The 27259-nt window shown below is 40.9% G+C and overlaps 1 protein-coding gene and 1 pseudogene across 1 annotated transcript in view; both read right to left on the reverse strand.

The window, feature by feature from the left end:
• Positions 1-7667, reverse strand: part of NIBAN1 (niban apoptosis regulator 1) — a 188273-nt gene extending 180606 nt beyond the window's left edge. The window contains exon 1 of the mRNA XM_055582930.1: positions 7462-7667. Within this exon, the coding sequence (XP_055438905.1) occupies positions 7462-7516 (55 nt within the window). The 5' untranslated portion in view covers positions 7517-7667. The remainder of the gene's footprint in view (positions 1-7461) is intronic.
• Positions 7668-16938: 9271 nt separating this feature from the next.
• LOC129654316 (40S ribosomal protein S4-like) lies at positions 16939-26889 on the reverse strand (annotated as a pseudogene).
• Between the last annotated feature and the right edge of the window lie 370 nt (positions 26890-27259).

Raw genomic sequence — 27259 nt, forward strand, 5'->3', positions numbered from 1 at the left:
AGTAATGTAAAATAATAATAATAAAAAAAATTTTGTCTACCCTCCTCAAAAATCAATCTTGATTTTTCTTCTGTTGAAGGAACCATGCTGTCAACAGTCAGCTGTCAATCCATGAGGCAGCTGTAGTTAGGATGGAGAATCTGACCATGGGGAATGACTTCATTTTGCTTTTTAATTTGAAGATAATTGCTTTACAGAGTCACGTTGTGTTGGTTTATGCTGTACAACAACATGAATCAGTCATAACTATACATATATATTCCCTCACTCTTGAGCCTCCCTCCTCCCCACCCTGTCGTCACAGAGCGCCAGGGCGGGCTCCCTGTGTTATACACCAGCTTCCCACTAGCTATCTATTTTACATACTGACCTAGCATTTTAAAATTCAGGACCCTGTTGGCGAGACCAGTATCTTTAGGGCTGAACAACAATCTCTGGGAGTAGTTTTTTTTTTTTTTTTTTTGGAGATTACAGAGGGGAGGTTTCTGGGATGCCTACTGAAGCTCTTTCCATTTCTTAACCTGGGTGATGGCTATGGGATATTCACCTTGTAATGATGCTCTAAGCTATGCATTTGTTTACATGGTTTTAGAGCCTATGTTTTATTTTTAAATAAAATGGTTTTAAGAAAAAGAAAAAAATCCCCATGGTTTGGCATAGAAACCTTTATTCCTCTTCTAAAATTCCTTTGGACTGTGGACTTTTTATTTATTTATTTTTAGACTATGGACTTTTTTAAAAGCACTCAAGGCTTCTAGTTTAAAACTTTTGATTTATTCTAATCTATCCACAGCAACATCCAAACACATCAAGCAGAGAAATATAAACTTCTTTGGATCTTAGATCTTGCAATTTGTAAAATCGAATTAATTTCTTTCATATATAAATCTTTTCTTCACTCCTGTGAGAAAAAAACATATAGTACAAAAAAAGAGGCACTTTTATAAACTGGCTTGCATTTTCTTACTGGCAGCAACTTGCTGGTCTCTTTTTAAAATGAGTTTTCCAGCTTCAAAAAAGAAAATGTGTATTACATTTGGGATTTTGTGTGTGTGCGTGTGTGTGTGTGTGTGTTTTAGTTTGGAACTGTTAGAATTTTAGCCCTCGTGTCACATTTTACTAAAGTGCTTTAAAACGGATTGTAGCAGATGAATTGTGCTCTTTTGTTCTCTTGTCTTCCTTTTCATTATCATCCTCACCTCTGACTTCATTTTCCATTTCACAAGGCAAATTGTTGTAGGTATCTTTTTTCTTAAAATGGTGTTAGCTAGCTTCACTGACAAAAGAAAAGAAAAGAAAATTTCTGGTTAAGGGATCAAAATTCACTGCCATACAGCACATAAAATATTTCGTAAAACTGTCACAGTCCATTTACTTTGATTGAATTAGAAACTACTGTGACAAATTGCGCTCCTGCTATCGCACTTCTTACCTGGGGATCCAGCTCAGATAATAACCCCAAAGAATAACAGAGTACAACCACAATCAGTTCAATAGTTCACAGCAAGATAAATAAATGAAAATCACTATGGTCATCGTAGGAGTTACTAGTATAAAAAATAAATAAATAAATAAAATTTTAAAATCATTATCGTCATTCTAGGAGTTTCTATCACTAAAGCACTCTTGAGGAAGTGGTTCTCTCGTAGCAAATGTCCACAGGAGAAAAATATGTTTCATCAAGACCAGATCTTGATTTAGCATCTGACTCTATGAATTCCTCAAAGCATGAACTGGGACTCAAGAGGGAAGACCACTCTTTCTTCCACAAGTACAGGAGAAAATGTTGGTTTGTCTGAGCCAAGTGTCCTTATTTTTAATGAGATTTCTTAGATTAGGAAACTCAATTCACATTAAATTCTTAAAGTCTTGATTTCCATTCACAAAGACTAAAGGTAGCAGAAAGTAATAGTTGCCACCAGAAATTCCCAATCTGCAATAGTTTTCCTAATGCAAAACTCCCGCTAGCTTCATTCAGTTCAGTCACCTCATTAGTAGATTGGTATTTTTAAAATTAAGATATAATTTAGATGTATATAATCAATACACATTTTTGCATTATTTATACTGGGTCTTCTCCTTCTTTTCTCCCATCCCTGCTATTCCCACCTGAGGCACTGCAATTCCTCACTTCTTAGGCGAACCCATTCATTTCTACAAATTAGGACTGAGACAAATACTTATGCTATAATTCTTACCCACTTCCTACTTTATTTGGATTAATTCTTCTTACAGGGGATCTAGAAAAGCGCTACACTTAGTGTACTGGCTAATATGCTTTGGGCCATAACAGAAAATAGTTGTATTAGTTAGAGTTTGACTGTGAATAACAGTAATGGCACAGGGAACACTGGCTTAAGTAAGACAGAAGTTTCTCTCTCCCTTATTATGCCAGAGGTAAGTAGTCCGAGGCTGGTATGGAAGTTCTACTACATGAAATCCTCAGGACCTGGGCTCCTTTTGTCCACTTCATTTTGCATGAATTCCTTCTTAAAGAACACCCCATAGTCCAAGATGGCTTCTCCAGTCGTGTTCACAATCTTGCCAGCAGTATGGAGGACAACAGAAAGAAAGGCACACCCTTTACTTTTAAGATCACTTTCTGGGGATGACATACAACACTTCTATCTACATCCCATTAGCCAGAACTCAGCTACATGACCCTATCTAGTTGCAAAGGAAACTCCAACTAGGTGTCTTTATTCTAGGAGTTCATGTGGCCAGCTAATACTTGGAGCTTCCATCATTTTAAAAAGCAAGAGAGTATTATATTAGGGGATAACTAGCAGTCTCTACCAACCCAACTTGTATCTCTCATAACAAGAAGTACCCAAAAGTAGGGCAGGCAGTCAGTGAGGTTTATTGGGCTCCAACTTCTCTCTGAGGCTGCCTCGGCCTGGCACAGCTCCACGTGTCGCCTCTGTCTTAAGCTAGCTCCCTTCCTGCTCCTCAAGACAAAAACAGCAGTTCTAGGCATCATATTTCAGATGCAACAAAATCCAAAAGAAGAGGAGGAAGGATGTCTCTCTTCCCTCTGTCCCCTTTTGAAAAGGGAAGAAAATTTTCTTAGAAGCAGCTGGCAAAGTTCCCTTCAAGTCTCAGTGGCCAGATTTCATCACAATCCCATGCTTTGTACACAGCTGACCCTTGATCATCATGGTGGTTGGGGGGATGGGTGTGAGGGGCGCCCACCCTCCACACAGTTGGCCCTCCATATATGCATTCCTTGGTAACAGCAGTTCCTCCATATCTCTGGTTCCACATGTTCAGATTCAACCAACTGTGAATCACGTAGTACTGTAGCATTTACTATGGAAAACATATCTTACCCATGAGTTCAAACCCATGTTGTTCAAGGGTCAACTGCAGTCACTGACAAGAAGATACCACCATGACAGGCAGGGACTCATCAGCACCCACCTCTCAGAAGCCATAAGTGGGGCTAACCTCTCTGAAACAGAGGGCTGCACAGAGGTTCAGTACCCTAACAAAAGTGGGGTTCTGTTATTAAAGAGGAATGGGGAAAGGATGTTGGGGTGGCATCTAACAGTGTCTACCACACTCTGTTTCCTAAAGTTCCATACAGTTGACCTTTGAACAACACAGGTTTGAACTCTGTGGGTCCACTTATCTTTTTCAATAGTAAATACTATAGCACCACACAATCCACAGTTGACTGAATCTAGGGATGCGGACCCATGCTCAGTGAGGAACCGCAGTGATTAAGGACCTACTATAAGTTATACGCTGGAGAAGGCAATGGCACCCCACTCCAGTACTCTTGCCTGGAAAATCCCATGGATGGAGGAGCCTGGAAGGCTGCAGTTCGCAGAGTCGGACACGACTTAAGCGACTTAGCAGCAGCAGCATAAGTTATACGCAGATTTTCAACAGCACAGAGGGTCTGCACCCTTAACCTTCATGTTGTTCAAGGGTCAGCTGTACTATTCCTAGAGATAAACTGGTCTCTAAGATCAGACCAGTTCTCATACCCATCTCCTACCAACAAATTACAAGTGAAGAAAAAGCAATGTGTAGACTAGTAACTACACATCTAGGTTGCGTAGACCACAAACTTCCTAGTGTCCATGCACCTGGTCTAGGAAGACTTCTTACTCCAGACACTACAATCAGCATGAAGTTCCCATTTCAGCTGAGTTAGCCCTTATGGTATAAATAGGAGAAAATTTCCCTGAGAGAAATACATGTTGTTTTTAAGTTGAAACGCACTTCTTACTTTATAAGCATCAGATCCCTTATGAGCATTTCAGAAGAAGCCACTTTACAGGTTCAGTGTGGCTGACGATGCAATAGTAAGTCTAGGAAAAGAACAGTTTTCCTGACTGACTGCTGCTGCCAGGCCTGGAAGTGTCCTCCAGTATTCTCCCACCCCCACCAAGAACCCACGTAGCCTTCAATTCTCAGCTACAGTACTGAATTTCCAGTGCTTTTCTGGCCCTCCACGGGACATATGTGGGAGAGTTTTCAAGTTTGTTTTCTTTTGATTCATTAACAATTCAACGGCACTTTTTTTAAGGAAACAAAATTATTGCCTTAACAGGAAAACACTGTTTTTGGAGCTGTAGTTCACTTCTAGGCATACTAAAAGCTTGAAAGGAAAAGAAAACAAGCCAGAAAAAGAAAAAAGTGCCCTAAAATGACCACTGATGCCTGCATTATATGAGCTTTCTTTTTCCTTAAAGAAAAACCCTTTTAGGTCACGACTAAAAAGCATTTCTGAAGGCTAACAGATGACACCACCCATGTGATTACAAACTGATCTTAGTATTATTTATGAATTGCATCATTTTATCAAGGGACGTTACTCAAAGACTTATAGACCCTATCCTCAAAATGTATTCTGTCCTTAAGAAACATGAGTCAGTCAGTGATTTTCAAAACTAACATCTTTAGAGACAAATTAATACCTTTAACACTTCTGACATCACTTTACCTAGAGATTGACTAAATCCTAAGAAAGAAATTACTTTTGAAATATCCGTATGACAGAGATCACTATTAACACAAAGTTTTGAGGCACACAAACCAAATGGCAGCTGTTAAATGATTTGCCGAAAAGCCAGTGCTGATTCAGAATCATCAGCCTACTAAAATACAGCTGCTCTCAACACGTACAAGATTAAGTTAACAAAATTCACTGCAAATGTATTGACTGGTTATCCTCCATGTTGGCAAAGTTTATTAAGCTTGAAGAAAAGTTATTGTCTCAGCTACAGGAGCTTTCAAATCCATACTATTTCACTGGCAGCTACTTGAGAAACAGGTCATAAAATTGTGTTTAAACTTTACCGTCATATTTTCAATTGTTCTGCTTACGATTAAATAAAAGCCTGAGAATATTTATGGGCTGAAGGATGGGCAAAGCAGTGAAGACAGGGTTATGGTTTTTTTTCAGGGATCTGGGGCTTCAAAACTGTCAGGAAATCACAGCCTCATGACCTTCTTTTGCTCATGCACTAACAATTCACAACACCATGCATTTTTCCAGTGCTGTTTTCTCTTTTTGGCAAGACCAGTATTCTCAAATGAGGAGATTTCTCATTTTCTCTGGAGGTATTCTAACTTTAACTCTTCTCTTGCCTCCACCCCCACATATTTTGAAAGTGCCCTCCCAAACAAATAATGAAGAGACATAAGAGAACAAGACTAGAGGATATAATGACTGTCACACAATCTGTTATAGTTTTAATGCATTCAGAACACATTTATTACCAATCCTTCCTGTGCACTAGCTATCTCATATTTTTGTATGTGTAATAATTTGATTTCAGAATGAAAAAGGTAATACATTTTCTTATCATATGAGTACATCAGCAGCAATAACCGTGGTAACCATGAAGTCTTCTTCAAGCAAGTTAACCCCTCATATGGCTGGACTTCCAACGATTACTGTAGATGGCCATGCTACAACTTTATGTGTTTCTAAGCTTTTCAACAAAATACGGTTTTATAAAATAAATGCCATAAACCTATTTTGCTAATAACTAAATGCAAGCCGCTTCTCACAATGTTCTATTACATTGTTCTTTCAGTCCCCTACACACTGATATCAACAATAAGCCTGTAACCAAATTTGTAAGACTAAGGCACACTTAGTTTAGCTTTGTTTTCTAATATAAATAAATCATCCATCTTTTCCCACATGTTAAATAAACAGCAAAGGAATACTTGACCAAATTTTGCTCCCTGACAGTATGGGCTGTTGGTGATCAGCAGAGCAGAAGTCTGGAAAATCAATTAAGTTGCTCTCACGTGCCCTGATTTGATATCCGTTTTAAGTGGTTTTCAATGTTGTGGTAACTGCAAGGAAATACGGAATAAGCACACTAACTAAATCCTTTCCTCTTAGGAAATGGTTCAGGGGCCAGAAAGAGGTATCAGAAAGAACTTAAATTTTTTTTTAACAGAATTAGGATAAAGCCTAGAGTATAATACTAGTTTAGCAGGTATTTCTAAAGCCAGAAAACATAAATTCACGAGCTAACCAACTGTTAGGTAGTGGTTGTCGGCAAGATTTGTGGGGGAGGGAAAAGAGGCCAATTTCACCCAGGAGATAGAGAGTCATGATTTCCTGCAGTTTCAGCTCAGCTTGGGTTTTGTTTTCTTCTGCCTCACACTCTACTGTATCACTGTTTCCCTGAAAGTCGCTCAAGTGAGTTTCTCTCCGTCTACAACTTCAGCCACTGTTACACAACACGCGTGTTCCTCTTTTGCCTGCCCGCCCCCCGGCCCCTCACCTCCCCTCCGGGAAGGGAACAACCTGGGAGAGGAATGACACTGGCCTTGCTGCCTCTGATGAAACCATCCCGCAAGTGACATTATGAAGTTCAAGTGAAGCTGTGGCCGACGCTGCGTTTTGCAAAACCTGGCCAATATCACCAGGAGGGGAATTCAGCGCAAGAGGCCGGGAATCCCCAGGGAAATCTCTAGAAGCGAGGGATATCCCCCCAGTTCTCTTTTCGGCAAGTTCAGAAAGGGCTCAGAACTGTGTGCCATGCCAGGTACAGGGGGGCGAGGTGTTGCTGCGCGGGGGACGGGGGTTGGGGTGTGCAGAACAGACACGGAAAACCACAGAGTGGAGGAAACGGGGGGGGCGGGGGGCTGGGGGTGGTCCCCCTCTCCGCAGCCGGCACCTGCGTTTCCCAACCGTCCGGCGGCGCGTCGGAAGCATCCCGAGCCTATGCGCCCTGGACCCGCGCACCCGACCCCGACCAGGGCGCTCCGGCGAGCTGCCCTCCGGCGAGGGGACCCCCCTGGCTGGGGAGGGGCTGTGCGCCCGGGTCATCCCCGCGCCCGCAGCTCTTGAGCCGGCCGTGGAGGGCGGGAGCGCGGCAGGTACCGCGCGGGTTACCCACTCCCGGACCTGTGCCCGGGCGCCCAGCCTGGCCCCAGGCTCCGGGCGGACCCGTCGCGCTCCCGGGAAACCCCCGGCGGGCGTACCTCGGATGTAGGCGCACTTGCTCTCGTCCAGCTGGCTGGAGGCCGAGCCGCCCATGGTGACGGTGCCGGAGGATGCGGAGCGCCGCGGCTGCCCGGGCGGGAGAGACGGACACTCCCGTCGGCGCCCGCTGCCAGCTCCTGGAAGTTGGTGCGACGGCGATCCGGGCTGTGCAATTAAAGGGCAAACTTCCTCCGAGAGGCGCGGCCTGCCGGGGCGCCTCCTCCGGGTCCGCGCCCTCTGAGGATCTGTGGGCCGGCCCGGAGCTGTCTTCCCGCCCTCGCTCCACGGGTGAGCTCGAGGGGATGTCGGGTCTGGAAGGACTTTTCTTCTCTTCGCTGGCTTCTTATTTTCACCTTGGGGTCAGAGGACAGTTTCCCTGGTGACCGGACACCTCTGAAGCTGGAACCTTCCTCCTCACCTCTCAGGAGGTGGAGGTCAAGGGCCCCTTGCTTTGCACGCCCTGCCCTTTGGTACCAGAAGCAACAGTTCTTTTGGAGCATCACCTAAGAACTTGTTAGAAATGCAAAATCTAGGAGGCAGCTAATTCAATTTAAAGGGTTTATATGAACGTATTTACAAAACAGAGGTAGAATCCCAGATGAAGACAACAAACTTAAGGTTAACCACCACGGGATAGGGGATGGATCCTTTCAGGGGATGGATCCAGGGAAAGATCTCCGGAGAAGGGAAAGGTTACCCACTCCAGTATTCTGGCCTGGAGAATTCCATGGACTGTACAGTCCATGGGGCTGCAAAGAGTCAGACACAACTGAGCGACTTTCACTCTCACACACCCACAAACACAGTGGATGGATGGGGGGAAGGGGTTGGGAGATTGGCACTGACACATACATACTACTATGTATTAAAAAGGTAACTGACAAGAACCTACTGTATAGCACAGAGAACTCTATCAATACTCTATATGGGAAAAGAATCTATAAAGAAGAGTGAATACATGTACCTGTATAACTGATACACTTTATTGTATACCTGAAACTAACACAACATTGAAAATCAACTATATGGCCAATAAAAATTTAAAAAAAAGAAGTTGAGCCAAGGAGGGAGTGGAGGATTAGGGAAAAAAGAGAAATAGAAAAAAAAAAAAAAATAGGGAGAACCTAAGTTTGGATCCTACAATAGGCTCACAGTCCAGCAACTTCTTGAGATTTGATCAAAATCTGCTCTTGCAACTTCAGATTCCCTTCCTTTCCTTGACAAACTAGAAATAGTTCATTAGAAAGGGCACTTGTTCTTTTCCCACAACCACTGTTTAGCTTGGCAGCTCCTCCCAAACAAGAACCAGTTTGGTAGAAGGGTCACCACTCATCTCTCCCTATTCTTAGCAGTCAGATTTTAGTGACTCCTGCTGACTTAACCTTCAAGGTCAAATGATCTGTTCACACAAGAACGAGGCCTGAGGGGGACGTTTTTCTCTCCAAAGTTACTTATCTAGCATTCTAACACAAAGATTTCTCATTCCTCACCCCCAGTCTCTCACATCTTATGTTCCAGTCCGTCAGTAAATTCTTTCAAATTGACTTTCAAAATATAGTCAGTGTCCAGCCATTTCTCATCCTCTCCACAGCTATCAACCCCATCATTTCTCACCTGGATAATTACACATGCCTCCTAACTGGTCTGCCTCCTTCAGAGAAAAGCCACAAAGTCTGTCACTGACACAAGCCCCGACTTCCTCTCTGCCCTCACCTATCACCCACTCTCCCTCCCCTTCCAGCCCTGCTGGCCTTTTTGCTCTGCTAGGGCACACCAAGCTCAGGGCTTTTTTTGCACGTGCTCGCTCTTCACCTAGCTTTCTCTTCCCTCAGATAATTCACATGGTTTCCTTTCCAACTGTCTCACTTCATTCAATCTCTACTTAAATGCAAATATATCAGAGATGCTTTCCTTAACCCCTGTTTAAACACCAGGCTTCATTCCTCTGCCTCTACCCCTATTCATATCACCCAGCATCATCTGACATATGTTTCTTTCTGGCTCTCCCCACTGAAATGGAAATTCCATGAGGTCACAGATTGTCTTTGTTGATGCTGTTGTTGCTGTTTTTTCTTTCTTAAGGGCAGGGATTTTTATGTTCTCTGATAATATGTTCGATGCCTAAAACAGCACCTAGCACATAGTAGGTGCTCGTAGATAACTCTTGAATAAGTGAAGGAATGAGATATAAGAATCTGCAATCAATGGAAGCTGTGATCACAGTGGATCAAGAGCATTTCCAGCTATTCAGTGATTTGAGCTATTCAGTCTTCAACTCTTTTCTCAATACTCTAGTCAGCTCTTAGTATTAAGGGTATCATAAAGTACTCTTGCCTGGAAAATCCCATGTACAGAGGAGCCTGGTGGGCTGCAGTCCATGAGGTCGCTAGGAGTCGGACACGACTGAGTGACTTCACTTTCACTTTTCACTTTCATGCATTGGAGAAGGAAATAGCAACCCACTCCAGTGTTCTTGCCAGGAGAATCCCAGGGACGGGGAAGCCTGGTGGGCTGCCGTCTATGGGGTCGCACAGAGTCGGACAGGACTGAAGCGACTTAGCAGCAGCAGCAGCGTGATACACTTTAAATGTATCATATGATACACATTAAATGTATCATATCATATCATTCTTCTCAGAAAAGTAATTCCTTTCATTATACAAATTGGTATAATTATACCTCAGAATGCTGTTATTCTTATTAAAGAGAACTAGATTGGATCTCCTGTCAGAGTAGAGTTTTAGCTTGTCACCTCTTATTTGGGAATACACTGAGAAAAGACTGACTATACTGATTTATCATTCTTTGCTCACTTGTAGCATTCACAGAATGAACAAGGTACACGGAAGGATTTTGTATGGTGTAGTTATTAAGATTTATAACCAGACAGTTCCAGCCTGGAACCTGACCTGAACGTGTGACCTGGTCAAGTTTCTTAACTTACCTGTCTTAGTCTCCTTATTTGTTAAACAGAGTTAATAACACTTACCTCATAGTGTAGACAAAATTAAATTTTATTGGGTTTGCGAACCACTTAACCTATCCCCAGGAACACAGTAAGTGTTCAGTAAATGGAAATTAGGAATTTTATTATTAGTAAGGACAACAGTGGTCAGAGAGGCAATTTTCTAGAGAAAGTGGATTTTAATTGGACCTTGAAAATCATTGATGTTATATTAAGCAAGAACTTCTGCTCCCTTTTTTCCCCAAACAAATAAAGCTCTTTTTCCCTAATTGGTTTACAGAAAAAATTAAGGAATTCATTATTTTAGTCATAGTATTTAATATTTGCAAATCCTAAGTGGGAATCATTTTATTAATCACACACTAAAAATGAGTCTCCAAGCAATTTGATAGCTTTTTGAACCAGATTCAATTTCATGTGATTCAAATCAGCTAGTTTAGGAAATTTCCTTTGAAATATTAGTTTTTGTACTGCATCGATATTTGGGGGCTTAAAATACTCTTAAAGACCATTTCTTTTAAGTAAATTTCACATACTAAAAATGGTTACCTTTTTTGACATCTTTATTGAGATATAATTCACTCAAAGTATCTTTTTTTAAAGGAGCAATTAGTTTAATAGACATTTCGCACCTTGAAAACGTGTGCATGTTTTGGGATTCCTTTGCATGTCATAGAATTATGAACCTCTTGTTTGTCACATTCTCATTTGACCTATATACTGTAACATACACTGCATATTAAATTCATTTTGCTTCAGTAGTTCAGTTCAGTTCTCTCACTCTTTGAGACCCCATGGACTGCAGCACACCAGGCTTCCCTGTCCACCACCAACTCCCAGAGCTTGCTCAAACTCATGTCCATCAAGTCGGTTATGCTATCCAACCATCTCATCCTCTGTCGTCCCCTTCTCCTCCCACCTTCAATCTTTCCCAGCATCAGGATCTTTTCAAATGAAGTCAGTTCTTCACATCAGGTGGCCCAAGTATTGGGAGTTTCAGCTTCAGCATCAGTCCTTCCAATGAATATTCAGGACTGATTTCCTTTACGATGGACTGGTTGAATCTCCTTGCAGTCCAAGAGACTCTCAAGAGTCTTCTCCAACACCACAGTTTAGAAGCATCAATTCTTCAGCTCTCAGCTTTCTGTATAGTCCATATAGTCTCACATGCATACGACTACTGGAAAAACCATAGCTTTGACCAGATGGACCTTTGTTGGCAAAGTAATGTTTCTGCTTTTTATACAGTGTCTAGGTTGGTCATAGCTTTTCTTCCAAGGAGCAAGCATCTTTTAATTTCATGGTTACAGACACCATCTGCAGTGATTTTGGAGCCCAAAAAATAAAGTCTGTCATTGTTTCCCCATCTATTTGCCATGAAGTAATGGGACCAGATGCCATTATCTTAAGTTTGTGAATGTTGAGTTTTAAACCAACCTTTTCACTCTCCTCTTTCACTTTCATCAAGAGGCTTTTTAATTCTTCGCTTTCAGCCATAAGGGTGGTGTCATCTGCATATCTGAGGTTATTGATATTTCTCCTGGCAATCTTCATTCCAGCCTGTGCTTCATCCAGCCCAGCATTTTGCATGATGTATTCTGTATATAGGAGAAGGCAATGGCAGCTCACTCCAGTACTCTTGCCCGGACAATCCCATGGACGGAGGAGCCTGGTAGGCTGTAATTCATGCGGTCACTATAAGTTAGACACGACTGAGCGACTTCACTTTCACTTTTCACTTTCATGCATTGGAGAAGGAAATGGCAACCCACTCCAGTGTTCTTGCCTGGAGAATCCCAGGGACAGGGAAGCCTGGTGGGCTGCTGTCTAGGGGTCACACAGAGTTGGACACAACTGAAGCCACTTAGCAGCAGTAGCAGCAGCAGCATTCTGCATATAAGTTATATAAGCAGGGCGACAATATACAGCCTTGAGGTACTCCTTTCCCTATTTGGAACCAGTCTGCTATTCCACGTCCAGTTCTAACTGTTGCTTCTTGACCTGTATACGGATTTCTCAGGAGGCAGGTAAAGTGGTCTGGTATTCCCATCTCTGTAAGAATTTTCCAGTTTGTTGTGACCCATACAGTCAAAGGATTTGGCATAGTCAATAAAGCAGAAAGTGAAGTCGCTCAGTCGTTTCCGATTCTTTGAAACCCCATGGACTGTAACCTACCAGGCTCTTCTGTCCATGGGATTCTCCAGGAAAGAGTACTGGAATGGGTTGCCATTTCCTTCTCCACAATAAAACAAAAGCCGATGTCTTTCTGGAACTCTCTTGCTTTTTCAATGATACAGCAGATGTTGGCAATTTGATCTCTGATTCCTCTGCCTTTTCTAAAACCAGCTTGAACATCTGGAAGTTCACGGTTCATGTACTGTTGAAGCCTGGCTTAGAGAATTTGAGCATTACTTTACTAGCATGTGAGATGAGTGCAATTGTGCGGTAGTTTGAGCATTCTTTGGCATTGCCTTTCTTTGCAATTGGAATGAAAACTGATCTTTTCCAGTCCTGTGGCCACTGCTAAGTTTTCCAAATTTGCTGGCATATTGAGTGCAGCACATTCACAGCATCATCTTTTAGGATTTGAAATAGCTCAACTGGAATTCCATCACCTCCACTAGCTGTGTTTGTAGTGATGCTTTCTAAGGCCCACTAGACTTCACATTCCAGGATGTCTGGCCCTAGGTGAGTGATCACACCATCGTGATTATCTGGGTCATGAAGATCTTTTTTTGTATAGTTCTTCTGTGTATTCTTGCTACCTCTTCTTAATATCTTCAGCTTCTATTAGGTCCATAGCATTTCTGTTCTTTATCAAGCCCATCTTTGCATGAAAAGTTCCCTTGGTATCTCTAATTTTCTTGAAGAGATCTCTAGTCTTTCCCATTCTATTGTTTTCCTCTATTTCTTTGCAATGATCACTGAGGAAGGGTTTCTTATCTCTCCTTGATATTCTTTGGAATTCTGCATTCAAATAGGTATATATTTGCTCTTCTCCGTTTCCTTTATCTTCCCTTCTTTTCTCAGCTATTTGTAAGGCCTCCTTAGACAACCATTTTGCCTTTTTGCACTTCTTTTTCTTGGGGATGGTCTTGATCCCTGTCTCCTGTACAACGTCATGAACCTCCATCCATAGTTCTTCAGGCACTCTATCAGATCTAGTCCCTTAAATCTATTTCTCACTTCCACTGTATAATCATAAGGGATTTGATTTAGGTCATACCTGAATGATCTAGTGGTTTTCCCTACTTTCTTCAATTTAAGTCTGAATTTGGCAATAAGGAGTTCATGATCTGAGCCACAGTCAGCTCCTGGTCTTGTTTGCTGACTGTATAGAGCTTCTCCATCTTTGGCTGCAAAGAATATAATCAGTCTGATTTCGGTGTTGACCATCTGGTGACAGCCATGTGTAGAGTTTTCTCTTGTGTTGTTGGAAGAGGATGTTTGCTTTGACCAGTGTGTTCTCTTGGCAAAACTCTATTAGCCTTTGACCTGCTTCATTCTGTACTCCAAGGCCAAACTTGCCTGTTATTCCAGGTATCTCTTGACTTCTACTTTTACATTCCAGTCCCCTGTAATGAAGAGGACATCATCTTTTTTGAGTGTTACTTCTAGAAGGTCTTGTAGGTCTTCATAGAACTGTTCAACTTCAGCTTCTTCAGCACTACTGGTCAGGGCATAGACCTGGATTACTGTGGTATTGAATGGTTTGCCTTGGAAATGAACAGAGATCATTCTGTAGTTTTTGAGATTGCATCCAAGTACTGCATTTCAGACTCTCTTGTTGACTATGATGGCTACTCCATTTCTTCTAAGGGATTCTTGCCCACAGTAAAACACATTTCCTTATATTCTCCCTTGAATAATCTTTGAAGGTTGTGCTAACTGTAGGCAAACTGTAAAATTAATTAAATTTGTCTCTGAACCTCTCCCATCTTTCCTTAGCACTCTTTTCTCCTCTTCTCTTTGTACAATTTCTAAAGAATGCCTAACTTTATCAACAAAACTCTCATAGGTTGTTGCACAAAATAGAGTTAACTATTGAAAGTCATTTTATGAACAGTTTTTTGTTTCTTTTTTTAAATGAAGCTCCTACACTTACTAGCAAGATTGTTTCAATACTCTAATATGGTCTATCTTTTTCAGAGGTACAAGGTTTAGAATCTCCAGTCACCATTCTGACATTGCCTCATGACTTGGGGAAATAACTTAAATTTTCTCTTTGTATTTCTTTTCTTCAGAATGAGTATCTGTGAAAATTAAATGAGATCAGACCACATATATAATACACAAAATACATACTAATACGTCCAGCATATATCTCACAATCTCTAAATGAAGCAAGCATGAAAAAAGGTAATAAATGAAAATGTGCTTTATTAACATAATAATGTTAATTCTTTTTATTTTTGTGCTTATTATAGTACTTTGATATGTGTACAACAAGTCACACTTTCCAGGAGGCAGGGCATCAGGACAAATTTTGAAAGGGAAAGCAATGTGCCTATTATATTTTAGTTGTATATCTGAAAAAAAATGTTTTCTTGATGCAAACTCTAGAAAATGGAGCTGGTTGAAATAGAGAGAATATGTAGAAGATGGAATCCAACTTCTGCTCATCAGTGAGTCTTGAGGAGAAGTTTCAAAAGGTCCAAGGATGTGTGGAATTTTTATTAGAAAAAGTCTTTTTTTAAGTTTATAAAGATTGCTTCAGTTCAATGTGCTTTTCAAATATGAATCATCTCAATTGTATGTAGATCTCCAGCACAGTGTAAGAACTTAGACATAGAGTAGAAGTCAAAGTATTTTAACAGAAACTGACAAAAGCTTGAAACTAAGGATGACAAACTCTAGAACCAATAGGGCAATTAGACGTGTATGAACCAGTCTTCAAATCTAACAAAGACGAAAAGCAACCAAGGCCGCAAGTGAGATGCTGTTGGCCTTGGATCCCTGAGCGTAGTTTCAGCCATGTTACTTCCACCTCATGAAGATGGGTTTTGTGATGGGTTGAGCTGTGGGCATGGTGGTTGGGGTGCTCTTCAGCATCTTTTTCCCATCTCAGGGTCAGAATATGGGGTCAGGAGCTGATGGGTGGTACCAGGAAAACCACGATGCAGTGTGGTGGCACCTTTAGCACATTCATGGCTATCAGGATGGACATACGATGCTAATCAGGGCAGTGTTGCTCGCTATATCCACCCTCTCCCATCAGTCCCAGTCCATGTAGTATAGTAAAACAAGTCTTTGACTTAAGCCCCTTCATGGATCACAGCCTTGTTGTGGTTAAAGGGACTTGCATAACTCAGTGAAGCTATGAGCCATGCTGGGCAGGGTCACCAAAGATGAAGAGGTCATAATGAAGAGTTCTGACAAAGCACGAGCCACTGGAGGAGGGAATGGCGAACCAATCCAGTATTCTTTCTGTGACAATGCCATGAATAGTTTGCAAAGGTAAAAAGGTATGACATTGAAAGATGAGCTCCCCAGGTTAGAAGGTGTCTAATATGCTACTGGGGAAGAGCAGATTGATTTAAGAAAGAAAACTGACAAAGAATAGACCAGCATAGTTACTCTTGCAAAAATCTATGACTGTATTATTGCCATAGATAAACAGATTATAGGGTTCTTCTGAAGTCAAGATTACCTTGTACTTGGACAAGTGGTTAGTTTAGTACAAGTGCACAAAGAGAAGAGTGCCACCTGCTGGACCAGCTGTGATACTCCGTGCTGGGCTGGGGCTATATGAAAATGAAGGAAATGACACCGACTCTCATCCAAATCAAATTCACATGCTTGCCTTTAAAGTAGTTTAACAGTCGTTTGGCATTATTCAGCTATTCCTTATAAGCTTCTTTTGCTCAGCTGACAAATGAATTACTCTTCCAAAACAGACTTTTCTGTTGAATTTATTTGGGGGACTAATTCAATTATTTTATATTACGAGCTTATACTAACTGCTTATAACGCACAGTTTGACATTAATTATAATCCATTTTGTAAAGCATAATCTCTTGATTATTTCCTTTTGCAGTCTCAGTTCCCTCTTTTCTATATAATGCATTAATTCTCCTAGTCGGGTAGCAATAGTTGTGAAAAGTAATATGCCAGCGCTCTGACTTCTACTGCAGCGTGCTTGAATCGGGAGATGAGAGGAGGTATTGACAAGCAACTCCAGGGAGATGCAGTAACAGTGGGGCTGGTCCATCAAGTTGGGGATGGATATTACATCACTGAAATTGTTTAGAATTCCTATACATGATAATAAGAAAATGCAAGCGGACTTAGTGTTGTTCATTCAGTCATGTCCCACTGTTTGCAACCCCATGGACTGTAGCCTGCCAGGCTCCTCTGTCCATGGGATTGTCCAGGCAAGAATAGTGGGTTGCATGCCCTCCTCCAGGGGATCTTCCCGACCCAGGGATGGAACCCAGGTCTTCTGCATTACAGGCAGATTCTTTACCGTCTGAGCCAGCAGGGAGGACCAAAATGACTTAGCCATTTTTTTTTTAATGTGGTATTATCTTTAACTAAGTACAAAGACTTTTCCAATCATGTCACCCAGGAATCATTTTATCCACTGCTCTATTTGGCTTCTAGTCTCTTGCCTCTCTCCTCAGCAATGGTAAGGCAGATACCCATTCCACAGGGAAGGGAGTTCCATGGTTTGTTGCCTTTGCCAATAATGAAAATTTTTGAGAGCCAGGTAGCAAAGCTGTGGCCATTGGCATCTTTCACATGGACTACATCGAAAGAACCAGGATGTCTCTCCTGATTGGTGACCACACCAGTTCTTCTCAGGTTAGCACCTCCAGTCACCATGCACCTGTGTCAAATTTGATTAAATCAGTACTCTTTCCAGTCTCCAAGTCAATTTGAATGGTGTCATTCACCTTGATGAGGGAATCAAGGGTAGCGGATGATGCGAGTATAGTGGGTCACCAGATGAAGGATTCCTTTTGTCCCCACAAAGATCTTTCCCACTTTGCCCAGCTTGTACCTTGCCTCCTCAGGTGTAATACAATGAACAGCAAAGCAACCACTGGGGTCATAGATCAGATGAAAACTCTCTCCAGTTTTATCAGTGCTGATGACATCCATAAAACCAGCAGGGTAAGTTATGTTGGTGCAGACCTTGCTATCACTCTTAATGAAATTCTGCATACAGATCTCTATTTCATCTCCTATTGGGGCATAGTTGAGTCTGTTCCTTAGGAAAATGATTAGGGGCAAACATTCCCTAGTTTGTGGGGACTGGTAGATGGACGAGGAGCAAACACACCAGTCAGTTTATCCAAAGCTTTGGAGCTGCTATGGGCTTCAGGTGCTTCTCGGGACCACAAGCTGTGGCTGCACTAGGCACTAGGCACGAAAAAGAGCTGACTTAGTTTTATTATTGCTTTTTGTTCTCTACAGACAATGTATCCTTTATTGCCTGAACCAAGGACAGACCCTTCTCACAGCATCTTCCCAATACTCTTTGCACTCACAAATAGTGTGAGTAGGACAGAGATGTCCAGATTTCTTATGTTTGATGCCTTATGTTTGAAAGAAGGTATCCTTCCATATTGGCATAATTTATTGAACCCAATTAAAACTGTCTTCATCCACACTGCCTTAAATTCCTTTTCTTATTTTGACATTGCATCAAATTATCATTTCATTTAAGTTGTAAATGATAAAGCTATCACTTTTAAACACCTTAAGGTGGATCAATTTAATCAGATTACATTCTCCTAAAATTTAGCCAACATTATCTCACTGCAAGAATAACAGTTCTGAAGAAGAAAGAGTGTGAGGGCCTTTGAAATACATTTTGTTAGTCTGTTCCCAAACTTGGCCAGTTTGAATCTTGCCCAGGATTTCTCTATTGTAACTACTGAAAAAGAACTGTTGGGCTGCCCTGGTGGCTCAGTGGTGTAGAAGCCACCTGCCAGTGCAGGAGAGACGGGTTTGATCCCTGATCCAGGAAGATCCAACGTTCTGTGGAGCAACTAAGCTCATGCACCACAAACATTGAGCCTGGACCCTAGAGCCCAGGAGCTGCCGCTACTGAAGTCCGCATGCCCTAGAGCCTGTGCTCTGCAACAAGAGAAGCTATAGAAACCCACGCAACAAAACTAGAGAAAAGCCCGGGCAGCAACGAAGAGCCAATAAATTAATAAAAAAATTTTAAAGGAAAACAACTGCTCCCTTTCCCCTTGGGCTGATAAACTGGCAAGTCATGGATCTTGAGCTGTTCAGTTCAGTTCAGTTCAGTTCAGTCGCTCAGTCGTGTCCGACTCTTTGCAACCCCATGAACCGCAGCACGCCAGGCCTCCCTGTCCATCACCAACTCCCGGACTCCACCCAAACCCATGTCCATCAAGTTGGTGATGCCATTCAACCATCTCATCCTCTGTCATCCCCTTCTCCTCCTGCCCTCAATCTTTCCCACCATCAGGGTCTTTTCAAATGAGTCAGCTCTTTGCATCAGGTGGCCAAAGTATTGGAGTTTCAGCTTCAGCATCAGGCCTTCCAATGAACATACAGGACTGATCTCCTTTAGGATGGACTGGTTGGATCTCCTTGTAGTCCAAGGGACTCTCAAGAGTCTTCTCCAACACCACAGTTCAAAAGCATCAATTCTTCAGCACTCAGCTTTCTTTATAGTCCAACTCTCACATCCATACCTGATCACTGGAAAAACCATAGCCTTGACTAGACGGACCTTGGTTGGCAAAGTAATGTCTCTGCTTTTTAATATGCTGTCTAGGTGGTCATGACTTTCCTTCCAAGGAGTAAGTGTCTTTTAATTTCATGGCTGCAACCACCATCTGCAGTGATTTTGAAGCCCAGAAAAATAAAGTCAGCCACTGTTTCCACTGTTTCCCCATGTATTTCCCATGAAGTGATGGGACCGGGTGCCAATAGTTTAGTTTTCTGAATGTGGAGCTTTAAACCAACTTTTTCACTCTTCTCTTTCACTTTCATCAAGAGGCTCTTTAGCTCTTCTTCACTTTCTGCCATAAGGGTGGTGTCATCTGCATATCTGAGGTTATTGATATTTCTCCTGGCAATCTTGATTCCAGCTTGTGCTTCTTCCAGCCCAGCATTTCTCATGATGTACTCTGCATATAAGTTAAACAATCAGGGTGACAATATACAGCCTTGACGTACTCCTTTTCCTATTTGGAACCAGTCTGTTGTTCCATGTCCAGTTTTAACTGTTGCTTCCTGACCTGCATACAGGTTTCTCAAGAGACAGGTCAGGTGATCTGGTATTCCCATCTCTTTCAGAATTTTCCAGAGTTTGTTGTGATCCACACAGTCAAAGGCTTTGGCATAGTTGATTATGCAGCTAGTGAACATTTGTTCACCAGAAGGAGAGCCTCTGACTGAAACAAAAGATTTCTCTGATGACATTCTATTAGTTGAGTTCTGGCTTTTCCAGTTACATGAAACAGTACATAGTTCCCCCCTCCCCCTTTTTTTGTTAAGTTTGAATTGGGTTTCTGTCTTCCTTTCCAACCAAAAACATTTTGACCAATATATATTGCTTTAAATATAGTACTTGTATGCAAGATTAAAACATTCTGTAGCTATACTAAATCTCTTTATATAAATGATTAAAGCAAATATAAATAGACATTGCTTTCTATGAGTGATTTGTAGCCTATGCCAACAAATGGCAGTTAGCACAATATATAATAATTTGCTTTACTTTTCTTAATCATTTTTCATTCTCTACAGTCATGTTTAAAAGTGATTTATTTTCATTCTAGACATGTGATTAATGATTGGCTCTCTGTGTACACTAATTCCAATTCAAATTTAAAGTCATCTGTCTCAAATTTTGGCAAGAGAATTAGCAGTCCTGTACGTGTTACTACCTGAATGTTTACAATTTTAGTTCCTTACTGATCTCATTTTTTTTAAAAATTAGATTCATAAAATTTAAAATTTTAGTGTAAGTCGGGCTGCAATTAAATTTGGAAGTATGGCAGAGTTTGGATTAGAGCTAAACCAAATTGGCAGGAATTCTGCAGCCTTAATGGCTATGTTTTACATGGTGCTATTAAAATTATAGCCACATAAATTATGTCACTTAATCCTAGACGTCTTGGAAATTAACCATGGTAAGAGGGAGTCCAGTGTTGATAAACTAAGCGGTATCGAGAAAACTGTTGTGAAAGTATCAGTAGAAAAGCAGATGGAAAACAAGGATTGCTTTAACTTTATAGGTTTTCTGTTTGTCTGTTGAGTCTTATGTGCTAGAACCTTGATGGCTATGACTTGGCCTCTGATGCCTAGAACAGTCCCAGGCTTTTGGTCAGCACTCAGAAAGAGCTTGTTGAATGAATGAATGAATGAATGTTCTTTAGTAGATACAAATCTCTGATGCAACAAGATTTTTCCTGTAATTACTGTAGGTTATCAGACTGATCCAGAAGGAATTTCAGGTATTCTCTTCTCCAGGCTTCCTCATTTTAATACTGAAGGAACTGAGATCAGAAGAGGTAAATGTTTGTTCAGAACAAACATGGAGTAATTAATCAGTTAACAAACATTTAAGGAGTATTCACTGCTGATGAATATTTGGAACTGTTTCAGATAATGGGAATACAGCAGAGCATAAGACAGCCTGAGGCTCTGACATCAAGAGTTTACATTCAGAGTGATGACTGAGTGATCAGTGAGTAAATGAGATTTCCATTCCTTATAAATGATGCTATAAAATGCTAGTATAGAATATTGTGGTGGAGAATGACAGAACATGGGGAGAGACACAGCTGATTTAGTAGATTACTCAGCACAGAATCTCTAAGAACTCTCATTTGAGCCAAGCCGTGAGTGATGAGGACACATCTGTGCAAACATAGAGGAAGAGTATTCCAAGCACAGGTGCAAAGGTTCTAACATGGAAACAAGCTTGGTGTGCTTGATGGAAAGAAAAACAGCCATAGTGCTTCTGCTGGAATGAAAAGGGGAGGAAATGAACAGAGATGAGGTTTGGTGGGCAAATACCACACCCTGTAGAACCCTGTGTATCAGGAAGAGAAGTTTTGGTTTTATTACAGAGGGTGATGAGACCCCAATATAAGTTTTGAGGAGAGAAGTCACATAATCTAATTTTCATTTTAGCCATTTGCAGCTATGTGGATGGAACCTAGACATTGTCATATGGAGTGAAGTTTGTTAGAAAGAGAAAAACAAATACTGTATATTAACATATATATGCGTAATCTAGAAAAATGGTATAGATGAACCTGTTTGTAAAGCACAAATAGAGTCACAGACATAGAGAGCAAATGTATGGACAACTAAGGGGGTGAACTGAGAGGTTGGGATTGACCTATATACACTATTGAGACTGTGTATAAAGTAGATAACTCATGAGAACCTGCTGTATAGCTCAGGGAACTCTACTCAGTGCTTTGTGGTGACCTAAATGAGAAGGAAATCCAAAAAAGAGGGGATATATGTATATGTATAGGTGATTCACTTTGCTGTACAATAGAAACTAAAGCAACATTGTAAAGCAACTAGACTCCAATTTTTAAAAATTAATTAAAATTTAAAAAACAAAAATTGAAGGAAAAAAATAAGATTAATGAAAAAAAGAAAAATCACTGAGACTGGTATATGAAGAAACAATCAGACTGAAAAAGACAGGAAGCTGGGACTGATTGGAAGATGGTCTTAGTAGTTCAGGCTAGATGGTGGTCACCTGGACTAGGGTGTAGCACTGAAGAAGAGAGCAGTAGCCAGACTCAAGACATACTTTGTAAGTACTACAGGACTTGTTGATAATTGCTTATGGGCAATTGGACAAATGAAGATGCCATTTACCATGATGGGGAAGACCCTGGGAAGAATAAACTGGGAGGAAGGGAGAAATAATTAGTTCTGCTTTAGATATATCAAGGGCTTCCCTGGTGGCTCAGACCATAAAGAATATGCCTGCAATGCAGGAGACCCAGGAGATGTGGGTTCAATCCCTGGGTCTGGAAGATCGCCTGGAGTAGGAAATGGCAACCCACTCTAGTATTCTTGCCTGGAAGATTTCATGGACAGAGGAGCCTGGCAGGCTACAGTCCATGGGGTTGCAAAGAATCAGACGCGACTGAACAATGAACAGACATACTAAGTTTGACATTTTTATTAAACACTTACAAGGAAATTCTGAAAGGTAGTTGGCTAAATAAGTCTAGAACTAAGGATAGAGGTCAGGAAAAGAGGTATGGATTTGAAGTCATCTGTGAATAGATGATACTTAAAGCCATGGCAGTAGGGAAGAGTGCAGGTTGAAAACACAGAGGCTTGCAAGAGGTCTGCTGGAGGAGGAGGAGCCAGAAAAGATGCTAAGAAAGAGCTCTCAGGCCAGTCAGGGGAAAATCAGATGAGTTTGGCTTCACGGACATCTACACAAGCAACCTTAACAGGAACTGTCTCTTATCGATGTGGTGTTAGGAGAATGGAGGAATGAAAGCCTGACTGAAGTGCATTATGGCAAGAATGAGAGGCAGGACAAAAAGGCAGTAAGCTAAACATGGCTTTCAGAAATTTTTCTGTTGAATGGGGAAGAGAAATGGAGTGGTGATTGGTGGCAGGTGGAGGACAGAGAGAGAGAGATTAGACTGCTAGTGGAGACAATGCAATAGAAAGAATCTGATGATACAGAAGTGCAAGGGGATAACTGAAGAGACACAGCTGTGTGAAACAATTGGCCTTGCCCTTGACTGGGGCAAGGATGCTTTACCCACTATGATTCAAGGGAAACACAGATGCTGAGGTTCAGATGCTGGTGAGCTGCAGGATTTGGTAAGGAATTGAGGCAGTTCTTGGCCAGTTCTTTCAGAGTTATATTCAATTTTCTCAAATCCCATTCTGGAGTATAACCACATAGCCTTCAATAGAAAATAATGTCATATTGCTTGTATTGGACACAATAGCTGAAACTGTTGATAGAGGTGATTCCTACTTCAGTTAATTTGAAGCGTGAAAAATATTCTGCAAATCTGTTATGTTCAATGGTACAAAAATGTCTTTTATCTAAGTAAATGGAATTCTTGTAGCACTAAGCTTGTCTTGAGGACATGTAGAAGAGACAAAGCCCTCAATTTTTTGTTTGAATAAAGGAGGAAAGTCAGTCAATACATGAAAAATGTGAAGGGAATCTGGGTCCTAGAAATCACGTTGAACCATTGAAATAGTCAACTCTGGAACAGCCCTACCTCAGATTTCTTGTTGTGTGAGCTGGTAAGTGTACTGACTGTTGCAGATGTTTTTTAGTATTTTATTGGAGCAACAGGTAGCCATCTGGAAAAAATATATAAAGCTCAAACTTTATGCAAAATCAATTTCTCACAAAATAAAATGTAATTTTAAAAGTACTGGACAAAGCATCAGACAGAGGAGCCTGGCAGTCTACAGTCCATAGGGTTGCAAAGAGTCAGACACAACTTAGCGACTGAACACACATGAGCTCACATGGGACATTTATGCCATAGAAAACTAGGCAAAGGTTAAAAGAGAAATAGAAAGCAATTTATGTTTAAAAAAAAGAGAAAGATGTCTAGGATACATTTTTAAGAGGGGAAAGAAAGATATGAAATGGGTCACATAGTAGCCTACCATTTATGTAAAAAGAGAGAGAAACTGATAATATATACAAGCTTATATGTTGTCTTTCAGGACAGGGGGAGTAGGTAGTTGGCAGATGAGATCTGGAGAGAGCTTTTTTACTACATATCCTTTTCAGTTCACTTCAGTTCAGTCACTCAGTCTTGTCCGACTCTTTGCGAGCCCATGGACTGCAGCATGCCAGGCCTCCCTGTCCATCACCAGCTCCCAGAGTTTACTCAAACTCATGTCCATTAAGTCAGTGATGCCATCCAACCATCTCATCCTCTGTCATCCCCTTCTCCTCCTGCCTTCAATCTTTCCCACCATCAGGGTCTTTTCAAATGAGTCAGTTCTTTGCATCAGGTGGCCAAAGTATTGGAGTTTCAGCTTCAACATCAGTCCTTCCAATGAATATTCAGGACTGATTCCCTTTAGGATGGACTGGTTGAATCTCCTTGCCGTCCAAGGAGCTCTCAAGAGTTTTCTCCAACACCACAGTTCAAAAGCATCAGTTCTTTAGCACTCAGCTTTCTTTATAGTCCAACTCTCACATCCATACATGACTACTGGAAAACCGTAGCCTTGACTAGACAGACCTTGGTTGGCAAAGTAATGTCTCTGCTTTTTTATATCCTTTTATTTATTTTTTTTATTATTATTTTTACTTTACAATATTGTATTGGTTTTGCCATACATCAACATGCATCCGCCACGGGTGTACATGTGTTCCCCATCCTGAACCCCCCTCCCACCTCCCTCCCCATACCATCCTTCTGGGTCATCCCAGTGCACCAGCCCCAAGCTTCCTGCATCCTGCATCGAACCTGGACTGGCGATTTGTTTCTTATATGATATTATACATGTTTTAATGCCATTCTCCCAAATTATCCACCCCCTCCCTCTCCCACAGAGTCCAAAAGACTGTTCTATACATCTGTGTCTCTTTTGCTGTCTCACACACAGGGTTGTCATTACCATCTTTCTAAATTCCATATATATGCGTTAGTATACTGTATTGGTGTTTTTCTTTCTAGCTTACTTCACTCTGTATAATAGGCTCCAGTTTCATCCACCTCATTAGAATTGATTCAAATGTATTCTTTTTAATGGCTGAGTAATACTCCATTGTGTATATGTACCACTGCTTTCTTATCCATTCATCTGCTGATGGACATCTAGGTTGCTTCCATGTCCTGGCTATTATAAACAGTGCTGTGATGAACATTGGGGTACACGTGTCTCTTTCAATTCTGTTTCCTCAGTGTGTATGCCCAGCAGTGGGATTGCTGGGACATAAGGCAGTTCTATTTCCAGTTTTTTAAGGAATCTCCACACTGTTCTCCATAGTGGCTGTACTATGGAGTGCATTCCCACCAACAGGGTTCCCTTTTCTCCACACCCTCTCCAGCATTTATTGCTTGTAGACTTTTGGATCGCAGCCATTCTGACCGGTATGAAATGGTACCTCATTGTGGTTTTGATTTGCATTTCTCTGATAATGAGTGATGTTGAGCATCTTTTCATGTGTTTGTCAGCCATCTGTATGTCTTCTTTGGAGAAATGTCTATTTAGTTCTTTGGCCCATTTTTTGATTGGGTCGTTTATTTTTCTGGAATTGAGCTGCAGGAGTTGCTTGTATATTTTTGAGATTAGTTGTTTGTCAGTTGCTTCATTTGCTATTATTTTCTCCCATTCTGAAGGTGCTTTTCACCAAACCAAACAAAAGAGGAAGAAATAGGGAATCTACCTGATAAAGAATTCCGAATAATGATAGTGAAAATGATCCAAAATCTTGAAATAAAAATGGAATCACAGATAAATAGCTTGGAGGCAAGGATTGAGAAAATGCAAGAAAAGTTTAACAAGGACCTAGAAGAAATAAAAAAGAGTAAATATATAATGAATAATGCAATAAATGAGATAAAAAACACTCTGGAGGCAACAAATAGAATAACGGAGGCAGAAGATAGGATTAGTGAAATAGAAGATAGAATGGTAGAAATAAATGAACCAGAGAGGAAAAAAGAAAAATGAATTAAAAGAAATGAGGACAATCTCAGAGACCTCCAGGACAATATTAAATGCCACAACATTCGAATCATAGGAGTCCCATGAGACAAAAAGAAAGACCATGAGAAAATACTTGATATCCTTTTATGCCTTTAAATTTTTTAATCATGTAAGAGTATTGCCTACTTTTTTAATAAAATAAAATATGACTCCATATATATTCATAGTAATGTCTCAGCATTTTAGGACTTTTTTTGTTTGTTTTATTTTTTTGATTCCCTATAAGATAGGTAGTTCAGAGAGCTCTGAAGTCAGGCTTTCTGGGTTCAAACTCTGATTCCACCAGCAACCTTAAGTAATCTACTTAACTTCTCTGTGCTTTAGCTTTCCTATTTTCCAAGATGGGGATCATTTTGAGAACTGAAGGACAGGATTCTTGCACTGCTTAGCCCAATGCTGGACCCAGAGTAAGGCCACACCAAAGGGTAATGAGCATCATTTCTAATTTGCTGTGAATATCAAAGCAGCAGAAATTTTAAAGCAAAAGCTGTTCTCCTAAGTCTTAATTTTGTTATTCTGTGAAATGTAAGTAATTTAAATTGGTCAATTTAACAAATGGAACCTGATGGATGGATAATAAAAATGCCAACACTAATAGCTGGCAAATATATTCTCATTAAGACATTTTTTCATAATCTCTTCTCGTTTTTCTCTCCTTCAGTATGTTTTGTTTTTCTTAAGCTGTAAAATATTATTTACAAAATGCTTGCTGACAACATCATTATCATTTCCACAAGCAAATATGAAACCATCGGTAGAACCTGAACCTACCTCTTTCCATGCTTTTTTTGTGTGTGTCAGTAGTTCTGGTCACCTTATCATCTCTTGTGAGCCCCTGAAGAACAAAGACCACAATGAGTGATCACTGTCATATCCCTGGTACCTGCCACGATGCCTGGAGCATAAAGGCATATGGTAAAGAGTTGTTGAATGAATGGACAAATGAATGAATGCATACTTGAGTTCATGAGAGAAAATGGAGGGAAAGTAATCCTCTTTCTACTTCTGCAGCCTTGCACAGTCAAAAGAAAGTGAATGAGATGCTAAGGTTCATGGAAAATTCAACAACAAAGAAAGAGGTTTCATCTTCTTATCCAGTTCATGATCTCAATGAGTTCACGTTGCTTAGAGGTTCTCTCTGGTTTCAGTTC

This window comes from Bubalus kerabau, chromosome 5 (genome assembly GCF_029407905.1).
Source record: "Bubalus kerabau isolate K-KA32 ecotype Philippines breed swamp buffalo chromosome 5, PCC_UOA_SB_1v2, whole genome shotgun sequence".
Taxonomy (NCBI): domain Eukaryota; kingdom Metazoa; phylum Chordata; class Mammalia; order Artiodactyla; family Bovidae; genus Bubalus; species Bubalus kerabau.